This window comes from Lycorma delicatula, chromosome 10, assembly GCF_047948215.1.
Source record: "Lycorma delicatula isolate Av1 chromosome 10, ASM4794821v1, whole genome shotgun sequence".
Classification (NCBI taxonomy): domain Eukaryota; kingdom Metazoa; phylum Arthropoda; class Insecta; order Hemiptera; family Fulgoridae; genus Lycorma; species Lycorma delicatula.
The window spans coordinates 50,712,932-50,730,300 of NC_134464.1; the positions used below are offsets into that span (position 1 = coordinate 50,712,932).

Sequence of the window (17,369 nt, forward strand, 5' to 3'; positions counted from 1 at the left end):
TTGCGCTGGTTCATCACGCTTGTTCCATGATCGTTTTCAATTGGTGTTACGTAGATGATCCATTTTTCCTCACCAGTGATGATTCGTTTCAAAGAAGGGGCGACTTCATCGCCCCTTCTTTCGATCTCAAAGATGAGATCGTAAATATTGATTCTTTTTGTAATTTGAATCTCTTCCACTTTATGCGGGACCCAAATATCTAGCTTTTTGACAAATACAAGACATTTGATGTAATTTTCAGTTATTATCTGTGATTCATTTAACCTCTGCAATGTCTCGCACAGTTATGTGACACGATCTGATTCAATTATGAGTCTAATTTTATTTCATCAACCAGTAGGTCGACCAGAACGTTGATCATCTTTGAGTGAGAAATCTCCTGAATAGAATTTTTTAAACTGATTTTGACACCTGGGTTCTGTTAGGGAATCACCATCATATAAACTTCACATACCTCTTTGTGAGCTTCAGCAGCTTTCTTGCCTTTACTGTAATAAAATATGTCGAAAATGTTGAACTCCCAAGTTAAAATTGACCATAAAGTAATAGGTGCAAACAAAAGTACGCGCCATTGTCTTCTAAAGAATGCTAAACGTCCTATCGGAATACCTTATCAGATGTTAAAAGAAAAAACTCACAACATCGACAGAAATTCTTCAAAACATACGCAAATAAATCTATTTGTGAAAATCGAAATTACTTTCTTGCCAACCTCAATAATTATTATAAATTACGCCATACTTGTTTGTAAAGCCACCAATTAACTCAGTTCTGATAAAGCTTTAATCTTATTTGTAACTTTCATCAAATTAAAGAAGTGGAATTATTAAATTAATCTAAAAAGAATTAAAGTTGGTTGGATTTCATTTTTCCCCGTGTATTTTCCTATCCAGGTATAATAGATGTTAGATTTTTATTTCGAAATTAACTCCAATATTGTGTTGAAAAAATATTGGAGCATTCTTTTTAACCATCTCTAAAATGGAATTTGTTCCTTAAAACCTGTGGTTATTTCAAACACATTGAATAGAGATTAAAAAATTCTGTTAAAATACTAAGTAAAGATGAGATTCTATAAATATTTGTTTTTGGATATTCCTTTAAAGCCATCATTTAAAAAAAAAGTAAACCGATAAAGGAGTTTATATTATTTTAAGTGATGGAAGCATTTAACAGAGATTTTAACGACGGTTAAAATTTTAATATTACATTTTTATATTTCTTTCACAGATACAATCACAGATTGATTTGCGTGTACAAATAGCATATTATTGATTGTTATATTTAAAATATTTACATGAACTTAAAAAAGGCAAAGATATAAAAAACAGGGAACTTTAAAATTCAGTATTTGCTCGTACAAAGGATGTATACCTTGTATAATAAAATAATTTATAATCCATTTACACTCTTATGGTTCTAACGTAAAAGAAAATTTTCTCAATTAAACTTGGTAATTTGGCTTAAAATTACATAAATTAGAAAAAAAATATTCAGGACTGTTTAAATATATAGAACTAATATATAATATTACTAAAAACTAAAGACTAGAACTAATTTATATATAGAACTAATATATTAAGTTGTAATTTTTAAAAAATAAATAAAAATAAAATGGAGAAGTCAAGAATAACAAATTTTAATTATTTATTCGTATACCTTCTTTTATACAGAAGAATTGATAGGAGAGTGGAAGAAGTGTTAGGAGAAGACCAATTTGGTTTCAGGAAAAGTATAGGGACAAGGGAAACAATTTTAGGCCTCAGATTAATAGTAGAAGGAAGATTAAAGAAAAACAAACCAACATACTTGGCGTTTATAGACCTAGAAAAGGCTTTCGATAACGTAGATTGGAATAAAATTTTCAGCATTTAAAAAAAATTAGGGTTCAAATACAGAGATAGAAGTACAATTGCTAACATGTACAGGAACCAAACAGCAACAATAACAATTGAAGAACATAAGAAAGAAGCCCTAATAAGAAAGGGAGTCCGACAAGGATGTTCCCTATCTCCGTTACTTTTTAATCTTTACATGGAACTAGCAGTTAATGATGTTAAAGAACAATTTAGATTCGGAGTAACAGTACAAGGTGAAAAGATAAAGATGCTACGGTTTGCTGATGATATAGTAATTCTAGCCGAGAGTAAAAAGGATTTAGAAGAAACAATGAACGGCATAGATGAAGTCCTACGCAAGAACTATCGCATGAAAATAAACAAGAACAAAACAAAAGTAATGAAATGTAGTAGAAATAACAAAGATGGACCACTGAATGTGAAAATAGGAGGAGAAAAGATTATGGAGGTAGAAGAATTTTGTTATTTGGGAAGTAAAATTACTAAGGATGGACGAAGCAGGAGCGATATAAAATGCCGAATAGCACAAGCTAAACGAACCTTCAGTAAGAAATATAATTTGTTTACATCAAAAATTAATTTAAATGTCAGGAAAAGATTTTTGAAAGTGTATGTTTGGAGTGTCGCTTTATATGGAAGTGAAACTTGGACAATCGGAGTATCTGAGAAGAAAAGATTCGAAGCTTTTGAAATGTGGTGCTATAGGAGAATGTTAAAAATCAGATGGGCGGATAAAGTGACAAATGAAGAGGTATTGCGGCAAATAGATGAAGAAAGAAGCATTTGGAAAAATATAGTAAAAAGAAGAGACAGACTTATAGGCCACATACTAAGGCATCCTGGAATAGTCGCTTTAATATTGGAAGGACAGGTAGAAGGGAAAAATTGTGTAGGCAGGCCACGTTTGGAGTATGTAAAACAAATTGTTGGGGATCTAGGATGTAGAGGGTATACTGAAATGAAACGACTAGCACTAGATAGGGAATCTTGGAGAGCTGCATCAAACCAGTCAAATGACTGAACACAAAAAAAAAAAAATACCTTCTAAGATGAGATCGAACTTAAGACGGTCATCAAGTGTCGCTAAGCGTAGCCAGGTTTCACTAAAACCAGAAATTTAAGATAAAAGAGATCAGCGCTTGGAGCATATAAATGTGAAACTAATCCTCTTATATAAGATAAAACTGTTTACTTTTCCCCTTACTCAAACTAAAAATATTAAATGATAAGGGATGCCACAAAACGGGCAAGACCCTTGTGGACACCTAATCTTTCATCTTTTACAAAAAATATAAATGAAGTATAATTAAGTTAAGTTAAGTAATAAATTATAAATTGTATTGTAAATAATGTTAAATTAAGTATGATTAAGTTAAGTACAATTATAATTAGTATTAGGATTACTCCATTAATTATTAATTCTGTAAAAGTGAAAGAAATAAAACTAAGTTTCAAACAACCATGAAAATAACGAATGCGTCGGGAGTGGAGCCCCGTGGCTGGACGGTCGGGCAAGCGAAGCGTGCCCTGATCGGCTAGTTTTTAAGAAAAACTTTTCCTTTTATTATTTCGTTTAAAATAATTTGATGGTTCATCGCAATTTTTTTTTATCTTTTAATAGATTTTTAGTTTAACTTCAGATAATTTATAGTAATATAACTAAATATAAATAGAATTAGCTTTTCTCGTATATGGTATGTTATTTATAACTTGAGAGTACACTTTTTAGATTTAATGCTTTTATAAAGTTACTAAACCATTTATAAACCTGTTTATGAGACATAATTTAACTTATGTTGTTTATAAAAATCTTAATATGTACTAAATATCTATTAGTAAAGCGTAATATCTTATCAATATAATTTGTGATTGTGTATATGTTTTTCCTTTAAAATTTTTTCAATTCAATTAAAACTGCACGGGCAGAGTTGAATAAATATAATTTCTACGCTTTTAATATTTCGCTTACTTTTGTTTATCTTATAAAAAGTTAATTTTAGAAGGGTAAGTTTTCCAGTATTCCGTTTATTTTTCATTTTTATTAAATTAAATTGTAATTTTCATTTATGTTGTAAATATTATTTTACCCTCTGATAATTTATTAAAGGAAAGAATAATTGTAATTAAAATAAAATATATATATCTATAAGTTTACCAATCAATAATTGTCTTCTGCTGTAGTAAATTAAAAAAAAAAAAGCTGATAACACAATTGCTGGACTTTCCTACGACTGAAAGGAAAGTCCTTGCTTCTGATGTTGTTTCGATGCACGGCTTACACACACAACTTAATTTAAAATATTTATCATTTTATTTAAATATAATATTTTTTCGTGTATTTAATTCAATTCGTTCGCTGAGCAACTTCCAAATCTTCCCAACATTAATCTTCTGATTTCCTTTATAAGGTGTGAAAAGTAAATTTACAAAATCAATAAAATTAAAAAGTTATGAATTTTTCAAATAGCTTTGCTTCTTTTGCACCAATCTGTATTACATTAGTTATTAATACTATTTTCACGTAATCGTGGGTTTTAAAAATAGAATTTCATAATCGTTGCAGTTATTTCATTGTTTTTAACGAACGGATGCCGATCGTTACCGATTTAATCCGCTTTTCAAACTAATAAAAATCAAACATTTCTCTCTTTTTATACCTTACATTTTATTTTTTGTCGTAGTTTTTTAATTTTTGTATTATGTATCTATGTAATAAGATTTATAGGCGTATGTAGTTTTTTGTATTTTGCTGATAGCCAAGCAATTATATGACATTCACGACCCTTTTGTTATTTGTACTAACAACATGGTGTGAAGAGGCGTCAGTTGTTTGTGTATATATATATATATATATATATATATATATAAGAAAGCGATCGATTACATGTTGAACTACCCTCTCTGTAATATGTTTTATTGCCGAAATACTCTAGTGTAGGGGAAGGAAATTCTCAGTTGCGGTGTTGCTTTACAGTTAACTGATTTAAGTTTATTCAAGGTGGTAAGAAAATTATAAGTAAAATTCTCTAACATATTATTCTCTAACAATTAAATTTATTACTAAATATTAAGCTCACGGCTACAATGTTTCATATGCACAATTAGAAACGGACTGTAAAATTTTATCAACCGTTTATATTTATTTCAACGATTAAATGTCGTGTTTATTCTCAAGGGAATTGTATTCTTTTTTATTCATTGTCTGTTTAAAGAATTAAATATCGAATTTCAGTAGATAAAAAGTAAATTTTGATGATTATTACTTAAGTATTGTTTAATTTTTTTAACTATCCAATTACCATCAGTAGTAGAAATTTATTGCTTGTTTTTCTTTTTACAATATTTAAGGTTTAATTTAATAAACTAATCGTGGCGATATTAAATTAAAAAGTTAATGCTATTGTAAAAAAAAAACCAACTGTTTTTTAAATCTAACTTTTCTTCTAACAAATTTTTAAGGAAAATTAAAAATTACCCTTTTTGACTCGTTTTTTAACGTATTATACTTCAAGTACATTTATAATGAGCACAAATGATTATTATTCTTTAATAACTGCGTAGCAAATTTGTCTTATGTATTTCTTTGGATATTTTTAGATCAATTTTTTTTTAATTATTGGTTATTTTCAAGAATTAGGATTCTTATTTTCAAGGTAATATTTCAATCAGGAATAGTTATAATTAAAAAAATTATATAATTTTCCTTTGATAACCTTTATATGAAAATTTATAAAAAATAATAAAAACCATTTGTAATGTCTAACAGACCCGGCAGTGCTTCGCTATTGCTAGATTTGAATATTATATAGTAGATTAAATGAACACAATTGAAAGTTTGATAAAACATTAACAAAATGAACATTACGGAACTTCACAAAATTTCCCTTTCCCCTTTTCCATTTCCCCCTTTTCCTTTTCCCATTTTCATTTTTATCATATTCTTTCTCTTTCCCCCATTTCTCCTTTCCTATTTTTCCATTTTCCCTTTCTTTCCTTTTACCTTTTTCGATTTTTCCCTTTTACTCATTTTCCCCGCGCGTAAATCGGTCCAGTAGCTTTTTATTTTATAGCGGACACACATATCGGAAACATTGAAATGGAATCGTAAAATATTTAGTATAGCGTGTATTGCTTTTACGTCCAACATATAGCGCTGTTTTTTAAAAAAAAATAAATATTTTATCACATCTTAGGTGTGTAAATAGTAGGTATATAAAAACACACGCGAATTCGAATGCAACGTTATGTAAAAATTTCAAAGCAATCGGTGAAGAACTTTCGGAGATTTAAGATTTTGAACAAACGAACGAACATTTACATTTTTATTTATATAGATTATTGAAGATTATTGATTAACAATTATAATGATACAACGTCGATAAGTTTTGCATTTAAAGTGGAAAGTGTGTTGATATGTCAAAAATGGAGTATCGGGATTTTTATAAATCTTTACGTTTTAGGGACCAACTAGTCTATCTAGACAGATTCTCAAACTTTTTCGTCCATCGCCCACATTGAGAATCAAGAATTTTCTAGCGCCCTCAAAATTTTTAAATTTAGTATCTGTTAAAAATAATAATTGTAATTGCTATTTTTAAGATGCGCTGTTAAAAACAGCAATTGCAAATTTTGATCTAGCTGCTAGATCAAAACCCTTTAATTTCCGTATTTATTTATATCATCAATACGTTGCTTAGATCGGGAGATATGTAGAATTAAAGAAAAGGTGGCCTTTTCTCTTTAAAATGGAATATTTCGGTTCAAAAAAATCGTACAGAGACATAAAAAAAAACTAAATTAAAGCTACTCTTAAGCTTTTAAACGATTTTAGTTCAGTTTACTCACAAAATTTCGTTTCCACCATGCGCTTGATCAAACACGAAGAAAGCTTTAACATTTGTAAAACTTTCCTTCTCACCGATTTAAAATCTGAAGTATACTGTCAAAAAGTAGAATATTCAAGTTTAATTTTTTTGTGTCTGTAAGCCTCTTGGTTGCAAAGTTAACGTAGTTTGAATATAATAATTTTTTTATTATAAAATACAGGGTTATCATAAAAGAATGGTGCGGTTTCAGTAATTCATAGGAAGATTGTAGGGAAATTTTTAAATGTTATATTGGTATCCCTGAAAGCCTCCAACCCAAAAGTTTGTTTATCAGCAGTTGTAACCACAACGTCAGTTCTTCTATTATTGTTGCGGTGAGTTTAGTGAGTTACTATGCTCTCGGATAAAGACAAAGCAAAGTCTGTTTTATTGATGGCTGAATTAAAATCCGTAATTTTAGTTCAACGTGCGTTTCGACGTGAATTCGGAAGAGATCCACCACACAAAAATAACATAACAATTCGAAGAAACCGGATCAGTTAAGAAACAGAAATCAACCGGCAGATCAAGGGTACCAGACGAAACGGTTGAACTAATTAGACAATTGGCAATTAGAAGTCCTGGGAAGTCCATCCCCCGTCGAAGAGTCGAATTAGGTATTCCAAAATCAACAGTCCACAAAGTTTTACATAAAAAATTGAAATTACACGCTTATAAAATCCAGATACTGCAGGAATTGAAACCCGATGATGGTGTAAAACGTTACAATTTAGCTGTTGATATGTTGGACAGAATAAGTGAAAATGAATCATTTTTAGATGATATAATTTTTACAGATGAAGCTACATTCCATGTTAATGGATGTGTTAACAGACACAATTGAAGAATATGGGGCTCTGAAAACCCACACGTAATTATTGAGAAACAACGCGATTCGCCTAAAGTTAATGTTTGGTGGGGTGTGATGAAAATTCGTGTAATAGGGCCTTTCTTCTTTGCTGAAAAAACAATTAATGGAGTCGTGTATCTTGACATGTTAACCTATTATTGCTTTCCTCAGCCGAATGAACTCGAAAACATTCATCAATTTCATTTCCAACAAAATGGTGCTACCCCGCACTTCAATGCATCGGTCACGGACGCTTTGAACGAAAAATTTGGAGATCGATGGATAGGCCAGCAAGGACCCATACTTGGCCTCCAAGGAGTCCAGACCCGACACCTTGCGATTTTTTCTTGTGGGGGTACATCAAAAGAGTTGTTTATACACAAAAAATTCGCGACCTAAATCACTTACAAAACAGGATTAATGAAGCAATGACAACCATTTACGAAGAAATGTTTACTAATGTTTGGAAAGAAGTTGAGAATCGTTTGGACATTTGTCGAGAGACTAAGGGCGCACATATTGAAATTTATTAATTATGTAAAAAAAATGTTTGAGACGAGAAATTTGAAAAATGAAAAACATAAACTGTAAGTAATTCAGTTTTAATTTAAACCATGTTCAAAACCGTACCATTATTTTATGATAAACCTGTATAGGTGTTCCTTTAATTTTTTGTACTAGTGTAGTAGGCATTTAATTTTAGTTTGAAATATCAAGAAAACATCATTTTTGCCTTTTTTTTAATCAGCCATCACCTTCGTAGACCGCCTGAACCCTCCCAATCTTCTGTGCGCCTTCTACCGGCCCCCCTGAAGGCCTCCAGCACTCACAAGGGGATGTTATAGCCCACTTTGAGAACGAATGATCTAGACCAAAAAAAAACATATTTATGTATGTAAGTATATTGCACTGCTTCTGACCTTATATCTCAGGATTGACCAAATTTCTCACTAAAATCTCGAATTTGGCAAATTTTCTTCAAATTTGGCTTAAATATTTCTATATATGAAGCATTGATCATATTAATTTATTTTTTTTAAATTCGTTAAGTGGTGAGGGATATCACAAAAAAAGCAATTTAAAATAAGAACAAAAAGTTATTAAAATCAATTTCTAAGGAGTCTTGCTGAATCCTTATTCGTACAGTTAGTATACATACAGCTTGTAACATCTATGTATCATTAATCCAGATTGTGTTGTTAATTACAACTTAATCAGAATGATGAGATGGGGCTAGTACCGGGGAGTCGTTAGGCATAAAGTATAAATGATTCGGTAGGGCCTGAAATAATCAATCTTCCGGATTGGTAAATAAGTTCGTAACTGTCAATGCTTTTGTGATTTTTAAGATTATGTGTCCTAATAATTAGACATTTTATTCTTTAATTGCCCTGTTTGTATATTACAAATTAGTTTACTGTTCATTTTATATTCTATAATATTAACTTACTTAACTTCTATCGTAGTTAATTTTGTTTCATAAATATAGCTGGAAGTACATAAAAGTGATTTGCATGTTCGCTTAAGCCACAAGTATTTGTTTAAGTTCCATTTTGTACAGGAATGCTGTAGTTTTAGGTGTTCATTGGTTAAATATGTGTTGTATGACCTGTAAGGTTGAAAGTAAATATGATTAATGGAATTACTGAACTTGCTGTGTTCTGAATTCACAATACTGTTTTGTCTAATGCAACAATTTCATAGCTATAATTTATCTTTGTAATGAAAAGGTAAATTTTTAATATTTCATCATAATTATATCTAAGCGAAGTGCATCGCTTTTAAAATTTCATTAGTTTTATTAGTGGTTTTTTTTAGTATTTAATATTTCAGTTTACTTGATTTTGAATACATCTGTATTAATTACTGTTATTTTCTTAACTCTTTAATATTTTCCCTAGAGATATTAAATTAATGTTAATTGGTGGATAGCATTAATGAAATATTATGAAGAAGTCATGTGTATGATTCAAATGTCTTTTTACGTACAAGGAAGTATTGTAATCGCGAAAAGGTTCAGATTTCAATGGAAATATCCATTTTGATCCTTCCTGAATCTGTTTTTACTAGTTTCGGAGTGACGTCTCTACGTACTTTTGCATCTTGCATAACTCAAAAACGATTAGCTGTAGATTGTTGAAATTTTGGATTTAGGACTGTTGTAATATCTAATTGTGCACCTCCCCTTTTAATTGCGATCAACCCAAATAAAAAAAAAATTCGATTTTTGACTTTTTCTTAATTGCCCGAGATTTTTAATATATATCTTAAGTTGTACTTATTTTCCTTGGTTCAGAATTAGAGCCCAATAAAAATTTAATTAATGAAATATTTGGATCTTACAAGGGGAAGGCATATCGGTTCGAATGCGACTTCATTTCTTTTTTTTTTTTGTTAATTTAAATATATTTATGTATTAATTATTATTAACCCCTGATTGTAAAAAAAGTTTTACAATAATTAATAATTCAATAAGAACTAAAAAAAATGTAATAAAAATATATAAATGTAATTTAATAGGTGTACAAGGAAGTCATGTGGTGTCCACATCAGATTTTTTAAAATTCAGATTATACCGTTACGTTACTGGTTAAATTGTTATCATGTATTTATCAGAATTAATTCATCAAATAACTCGGCTTCTATCTTCTTAATATTCTATTATATACAATCAGATAAATTACTGAACTGAGATTTTATATTCAGTAGAATTTTTTATTGAAAATATACTGGTGAGAACCAGTAACTAACCTAAAAAATATTATAAATTCTAAACACTAAAATAACGTACTAAGAGAAAAAAAATTAGTTGTAGTCATTGTGAATAACAATGAATGGAAACTTTTCAAAATCATTAAGTATCTAATGCTTCTCTTTCAAAATATGGTACTGAAACTTTAATTTTAATTGGACCTTTCAATTGGACATTTTGCAGTGGAACCTGTTGAATTGTTGTTAACACGTAAAAAAAAAGGTGAGCAGTTACTGGTTAGATTAGCACAGATTGTGAACAGAATTCATATAACCAGATCACCACGGAGTTTTGGGATCTAGATCATGTAGCTATACATTAAAATACACATTTTTTTTTTTTACAATTAAATCTTAAAAAACGTTTCCTAAAACATTGAACGCAAATCTATGTATATATATTTATGTAATGAAATTTATAAATGCACAGGAGACAAAACCCCATAACATCAATGAAAAACAACCATTTTTACTATACTCGTGAATTGAATTTGTAATTAAATATTTGAAAAAAAATCACATTAGTATGATCGCTAGCATATAATATCTCGTAAAATAATTTTATATTTTATGGACCACAGTACATATTTTACTATATTGTCGCGTGTTCGCGGTTCGACAAGGATATTGAGAAACTAACAAACGTAAAAATTTCTTATAAATGCAATCTATTGCTTTAAAAAGATATAAAATAAAATAATAATAATAGTGACAATACGTGTATAACATACAAAATAGTAATCCAAATAAAAAAACAACATTTATTTACTGACAGTTAAATTAATAAATACCAAAATACAGTCCAATTTACTAAAATCGTTATAATGGCCGATAGAAACTAATATTGCATTAACAACAAGATAAGACTAGAAAAGTCTAAAGTTCATACAATTCGGTATTTACAAATATTATTATTTTTACTTGCTTTTCTTTAACTGACTGTTTTATTTCATGTTTGTCCTCAATCTTGTATCCTTAATTTAACATACTTCCTGAGATTGCCTTTTGATGAAATTTTGCACAGTTTCTAAAGTCGGGTAACAATACAATATTCAACCTTAACTTTTGCAAACATCTCTCCGTACGGGGATAAATTAAGGGTAGAAATTAGTAATGTAATTAATTATGTATCAATAATGATCCATTATCAGAAATGGATCGAATGAGATATCTTTTATAAATTTATAAAGACGTTTGTCGAAGACTGTGGTAGTTAATAAATGAAATAAAAACTTCACTACTTCATTACTTTGTATAGTAAGTGTTTGATTGAAAGTTAGTTTGATATTTTATAAATTTATTAGAAATTTCAATGTATGATGTTATTTTTTGAAATCCAAATTAACCTACTAATTAAACTCATGCAATGTATAATAATAATTTGATTAAAGTACGACTAAAAAATATAAAACAAGTTTTTAAAAATTGTTGTAATATTATTACTTTTTACAATAGAACTACGCTACGCTTTAAGAATGAATAGAATACTGTCACTTTCACTACCGTTTCCCAAAAACTTACCGAACAACTTCTTGTATTCACCCACTATCCACACTGTAATACTCGTGACATACTTTTCACTCGTTGTTACCACACACTTATTGATATCCCGACATTTTTTTCATAAAATATTTTGGTTAAAGATTTAAAAATATAATATTGAAAGCAAATAAAAACTTATAAAACTTTTGTAAAAAATAATTTTCGTAATCTCTTACGAGAGTTTTCTTTTTGGGTACTAGATAAAAAACAGTATCTTGAGCAAGGAATTCAGCAGATTTTAACTATTTTAGTCGATACTACTACAGCAGTTAACAGAAAAAGAATTAAAATACTCTATGTATTATAATTATTTATAAATTTCTTAATTGCTCTAATGTATTAATTTTTTTTTTTTTTTTTTTTGATTTCAGGTACTCTGTATGTCGTGTCAAAGTACGGATGGCCTCAAAAATCGACCAGTATTATCTGTGAAGACAGTTCCGTTTAGTGAATTTTTTTTTTAATTTTTTTTATTTATTTATTTTTTTTAGTGAATGACGGTAACCTTGATAGTGTACGTTTATGACGTATTTCGTGTTAACGTTCGACAAAATATCGTGAGTTCGGTAACATTCGATAAAGCTTGTGAGAACATAATAGTGATATCATTACAGTGACCGTGTCTGTCGTTAAACTATGTTTAGTCTGGAAAATGAAAATAAACAAATTTCCGTGTTTTTACGCAATACAACGGCACTTATGTAAACATATACGCGTATTTTTACGATTGTTTTTTCTATAGTTACGTTTTTTATCGCGTGTAAAGTTTTATTTATCTATAATTTTATTTATTTATACAATTTTTTTTTTAATTTTATTATTTATTTTTTGAGTTTGTATTTTTATTTTTAAAAGAATTCTATAATCGAGTGTGATTGATATTATTTAGTGGTTTATATAGTGTTACGTTTAATGCTATTAACGTTTTTCTTCCGGTAATAGCAATGCGGAAAGAGGTTTCTGGTCATGTAGTCGGGTCTAAACGAGCCTCAAGGAGTTCAACCGTTCACAGTAAACCTACTGTGAAAAGAGCTTTATCCGAGGGTGATTCTGATAAGAAAAAGAAATCCAGTGGTGTAGCAACGGCCTCCTTACCTCTAGCTGTCGTGGTTGTTGAGGTACAGAGAGGAAAATCCGGTGGTGCAGTCGATCCTAAAGTAAAAAAGAAATCGGTGTCATTAAAAACATTACCGGTCAAAAAATTAGCCGGCGCTCGTAAAATTAGTGGTGATCCGATTGAATTAAAAAGTCGACAAATGAAACCTAAGAAAGATGTTGGTTCTTCCAAGTTAACTAAATTAAAAGCTAAGAAAATAGAAAATAAAACGAAGAAGGTAAAAAGTGAAAAGAAGAAATTGGATAAAGTATCTAAGAAGCAGCCAAAAAAAATATTTCTTCCTAACGATACACCTCATAGCCCTGTCACAGTCGTGATAACTGAACCGGAACCGACCGACGTTACGGTTACAACCGGAAAAAAACCAAAGTTATTGAAAAAACAGAACGCGCTTCCTGTTAAAAAAATTGGTGTAGCTTCTGGTAAAATAGGTAAAAGGAAAACCAAAACCGTTAATAAAATGGTGGCTGTAAAACAAGTTCGTAAAATTATTAAAAAAGAAATTACACCAAAACGTGTCGGCAGTTTAGAAACTTTATCCGTTGATGTAAATGAGGATATTGTACAAACTGCAAAAAAGGGATCACCCGGCCGTAAACCAAAAATAATTGAAAAAAGCGATTTGGCACCGAAATCTCCTAGTATTATTAGTAGAGAATTATCACCGTTACATAATCTTGAAACTAAAATTTCAGGAAGTACAGTTAAAAATGTAACACCAAAATCGAATTTATCCGATAAAAAGCCCGGTGCAAAAAAGAAACAAACTTGTAAAAATCAAGAAGACCTAACAAAAAAATTAAAAAATGATATTCAAAATGGAGAAATTAAAGATAGTGCCTCAGATTTAGTTACCGCTAAAAAGGAAACAAAGAAAAGAGTAGTTAGCAAAATAGCAAAAAAATTAAAAAGCGTAGGTGATTCTAAAGCGACACTTAAGTGCAATACTGATGGAAAGATATCAGATGTAAAACCGGGAATTAAAAAAGGTTTAGCCAAAAAGACAGATATACAAACAATAACAAAAGCGTCTAAACCTAAACCTGGAACGCTTATAAAACAAAAAAAATCTGCTAAATCTGTAGATAGTTGTGAAAAAATGTCAGAAAGTAATAGTGAAAAACAAGATGTTGCTATGGATCACAGCAGTGATTCGTCGACCTCGGACGAAATTCCATTGCAAGTATTAAAAAAGCAACAAATATGTAAAATAGAACCGACTTCAGAGATCGACAGCAAAGCTGGAATCGCTGAGAGTAATATTGTTATTAACGAAGATACTATGAAAACAGAAGAATCTGATATAAAGATTAAAAAAGAAGTTATAAGCGAATTATCATCATCATCTTTTGAACACATGGAAGATAGCGGTGATGACAAAACGAAATCTTCGAACGTTAAGAAAGATATATCGAAAGATGTTAGTAGTGGAAGCGATAAGAAGAATTCAAAACCGTTAAAGAATGCCGAACTACCAAAGAAGCTAGTCGAAAAGAAAACCAAAAAAGAGCCTGCATCGAAACCAAAATGTACTGTAAAAGTCGGTGTTAAAGGCAAAAAGCCTGACGATAATAAAACTGTTAAAAACAAACCTGAAAGTGTAAAGAAACCGATCAAATCAGATGATGATTCTAAAGTAAGTAGTAATAAGAAACCGAGAAAGGATAATGGAAGCGATAGTGAAAAAAGAGCCCGAAGAATGAAATTGTTTGGATTTTGGAGCGGTCCTAAAAGACATCGAGTCGCTTCGTTAAATGCTTTAGCTAAAGTTCATTGTTTATATGAAAACGAGAGTAGAAATGTTATATTAGAAGTCGCAGATAGACCTTCTACACCGAAGCAAACGACAAGTAAAAAATCAGAACCGAAACCTAAACCTGAAAAAGTTGAACCCGAACCTGAACCTTTTGTTTCGACTCGAACACTTCGTTCAGCACCTGGTTTACGTAGTGTTGGAAGACATTACGATATTTTGAACGCATCGTCGACTACGACTACTTTCAGTTCATCAGAAGATAGTAGTGATTCTTCGGAAATTAAAAAACTACAATTACAACCGTCAGTAAAACAAAAACAAAGAGTATCTTCCTCAGATAATACATCCGAAGAAGAAGAGAGACAGGAAGCGGCAAAAAAGAAAACAGGACCGGCTGAGAAAAACGGAGAAAGTACTGGGCGTAAAGTTAAAAAACGTAGAAAAAGAAATGAGTTAATGATGGACCTAAAAGATATGGTTGTTCGGAAAAGAATGGCTAGTTTAAACGCTTCCGCTATACTGGCCGCTAGTTATTCGTTAGAAAAAAGATCCAGTTCTTCATCCGGGACCAGAAAAGATGATTCGGAAGAAGATAGCAGTTCTAGAGGTAAACCGGAAAGAAAACGTAAATCGAAAACGTCTTCCGATTCTAGTCCTGATATGGAAGTTGAAGACAGTAGTTGTGAAGAAGATGTTTTAATTCGTGGTGGTGGTAGCAAACAGAAAGTCGCTGTAATTGTTAATCAAGATACTGATGTGACTATAACCGGTGTTTATGTTAATAGTACGACTCGATCCACACACCATGAAGGTTTTTGTAGCATTGCCGGCATGCAGTATAGAATTTCATCTACAAGTCATACGCAGACTGAGGCCACTGCTGTTGCCACAGAAACTGTTTTACACGCGGATCATGTAAGTAAACATTAAATTAAATTAATATTTTTATTACTATTTTATAGTTTTTTTTTAGAAGCGGTCTATTAGGATCACATCACTTCTTTTGTTGTTTTACTTCTTTTCCATATTTCCTTCATTTTCTCAGAGTGTAACCATTTTTTTTTCTTCTGTTGCTCTTTCTTAGTTCATTATAAGAATCTGTACTTCATAATTTATTTCTCTAAAACATTTCCCGTACCGATTTACATAATCTTTAAGTATTAAATGTGTTAAAATTTCAAGAACATCTTTACGAAAAATTAAATTTTACCATATTTTATAACATTTCAAATCAAGAAAAATAAAAAATAGTTTAAAAAGATGTGTATTGATGGTTGATCTGATCCACCCCCTATTAAGCATAATAATATGTAGTGTATAGTAATGAATTAGTGTATAGTAACGAAAATAAACAAGAACAAAACAAAAGTAATGAAATGTAGTAGAAATAACAAAGATGGACCGCTGAATGTGAAAATAGGAGGAGAAAAGATTATGGAGGTAGAAGAATTTTGTTATTTGGGAAGTAAAATTACTAAAGATGGACGAAGCAGGAGCGATATAAAATGCCGAATAGCACAAGCTAAACGAGCCTTCAGTAAGAAATATAATTTGTTTACATCAAAAATTAATTTAAATGTCAGGAAAAGATTTTTGAAAGTGTCTGTTTGGAGTGTCGCTTTATATGGAATGAAACTTGGACAATTGGAGTATCTGAGAAGAAAAGATTAGAAGCTTTTGAAATGTGGTGCTATAGGAGAATGTTAAAAATCAGATGGGTGGATAAAGTGACAAATGAAGAGGTATTGCGGCAAATAGATGAAGAAAGAAGCATTTGGAAAAATATAGTTAAAAGAAGAGACAGACTTATAGGCCACATACTGAGGCATCCTGGAATAGTCGCTTTAATATTGGAAGGACAGGTAGAAGAGAAAAATTGTGTAGGCAGGCCACGTTTGGAGTATATAAAACAAATTGTTGGGGATGTAGGATGTAGAGGATATACTGAAATGAGACGACTAGCACTAGATAGGGAATCTTGGAGAGCTGCATCAAACCAGTCAAATGACTGAAGACAAAAAAAAAAAAAAAAAAGTAATGAATTCATCATTCTCAATGAGATTATCAGTTGTATAATTCATATAAATAAATTATTTTATTATTTTCATTAATAATAATATAAAATAAATATCTTTTAAACTGTTTAACAAGAACAAAACGAAATAATGAAATATAGTAGAAATAACGAAGATGGACCACTGAATGTAAAAGTAGGAAGAGAATGGAGGTACAAGAATTCTGTTATTTGGGAAGTAGAATTATTATTAAAGATGGACAGACCAGGAGCGATATAAAATGCCGAATAGCACAGGCGAAACGAGCCTTCAGTCAAAAAAATATAATTTGTTTACATCAAAAATTAATTTAAACGTCAGGATAAGATTTTTGAAAGTATATGTTTGGAGCGTAGCTTTATATGGAAGTGAAACTTGGACGAAGTGAAACTTGTACCTTAACAAAAAAAATTAGAAGCTTTTGAAACGTGGGCTACAGGAGAATGTTAAAAATCAGATGGGTGGGTAAAGTGACAAATTAAAAGAGATGTTGCGGCAGATCGATGAAGAAAGAAGCATTTTGAAAAATATAGTTAAAAGAAGAGATAGACTTATAGGCCACATATTAAAGCATC

At 30.3% G+C, this 17,369-nt stretch overlaps 1 protein-coding gene across 1 annotated transcript in view; it reads left to right on the top strand.

The window, feature by feature from the left end:
- Positions 1–17,369, top strand: part of LOC142330863 (uncharacterized) — a 478,952-nt gene that overhangs the window by 426,149 nt on the left and 35,434 nt on the right. Inside the window, exon 3 of the mRNA XM_075376328.1 lies at positions 12,239–15,655. Within this exon, the coding sequence (XP_075232443.1) occupies positions 12,812–15,655 (2,844 nt within the window). The 5' untranslated portion in view covers positions 12,239–12,811. The remainder of the gene's footprint in view (positions 1–12,238; positions 15,656–17,369) is intronic.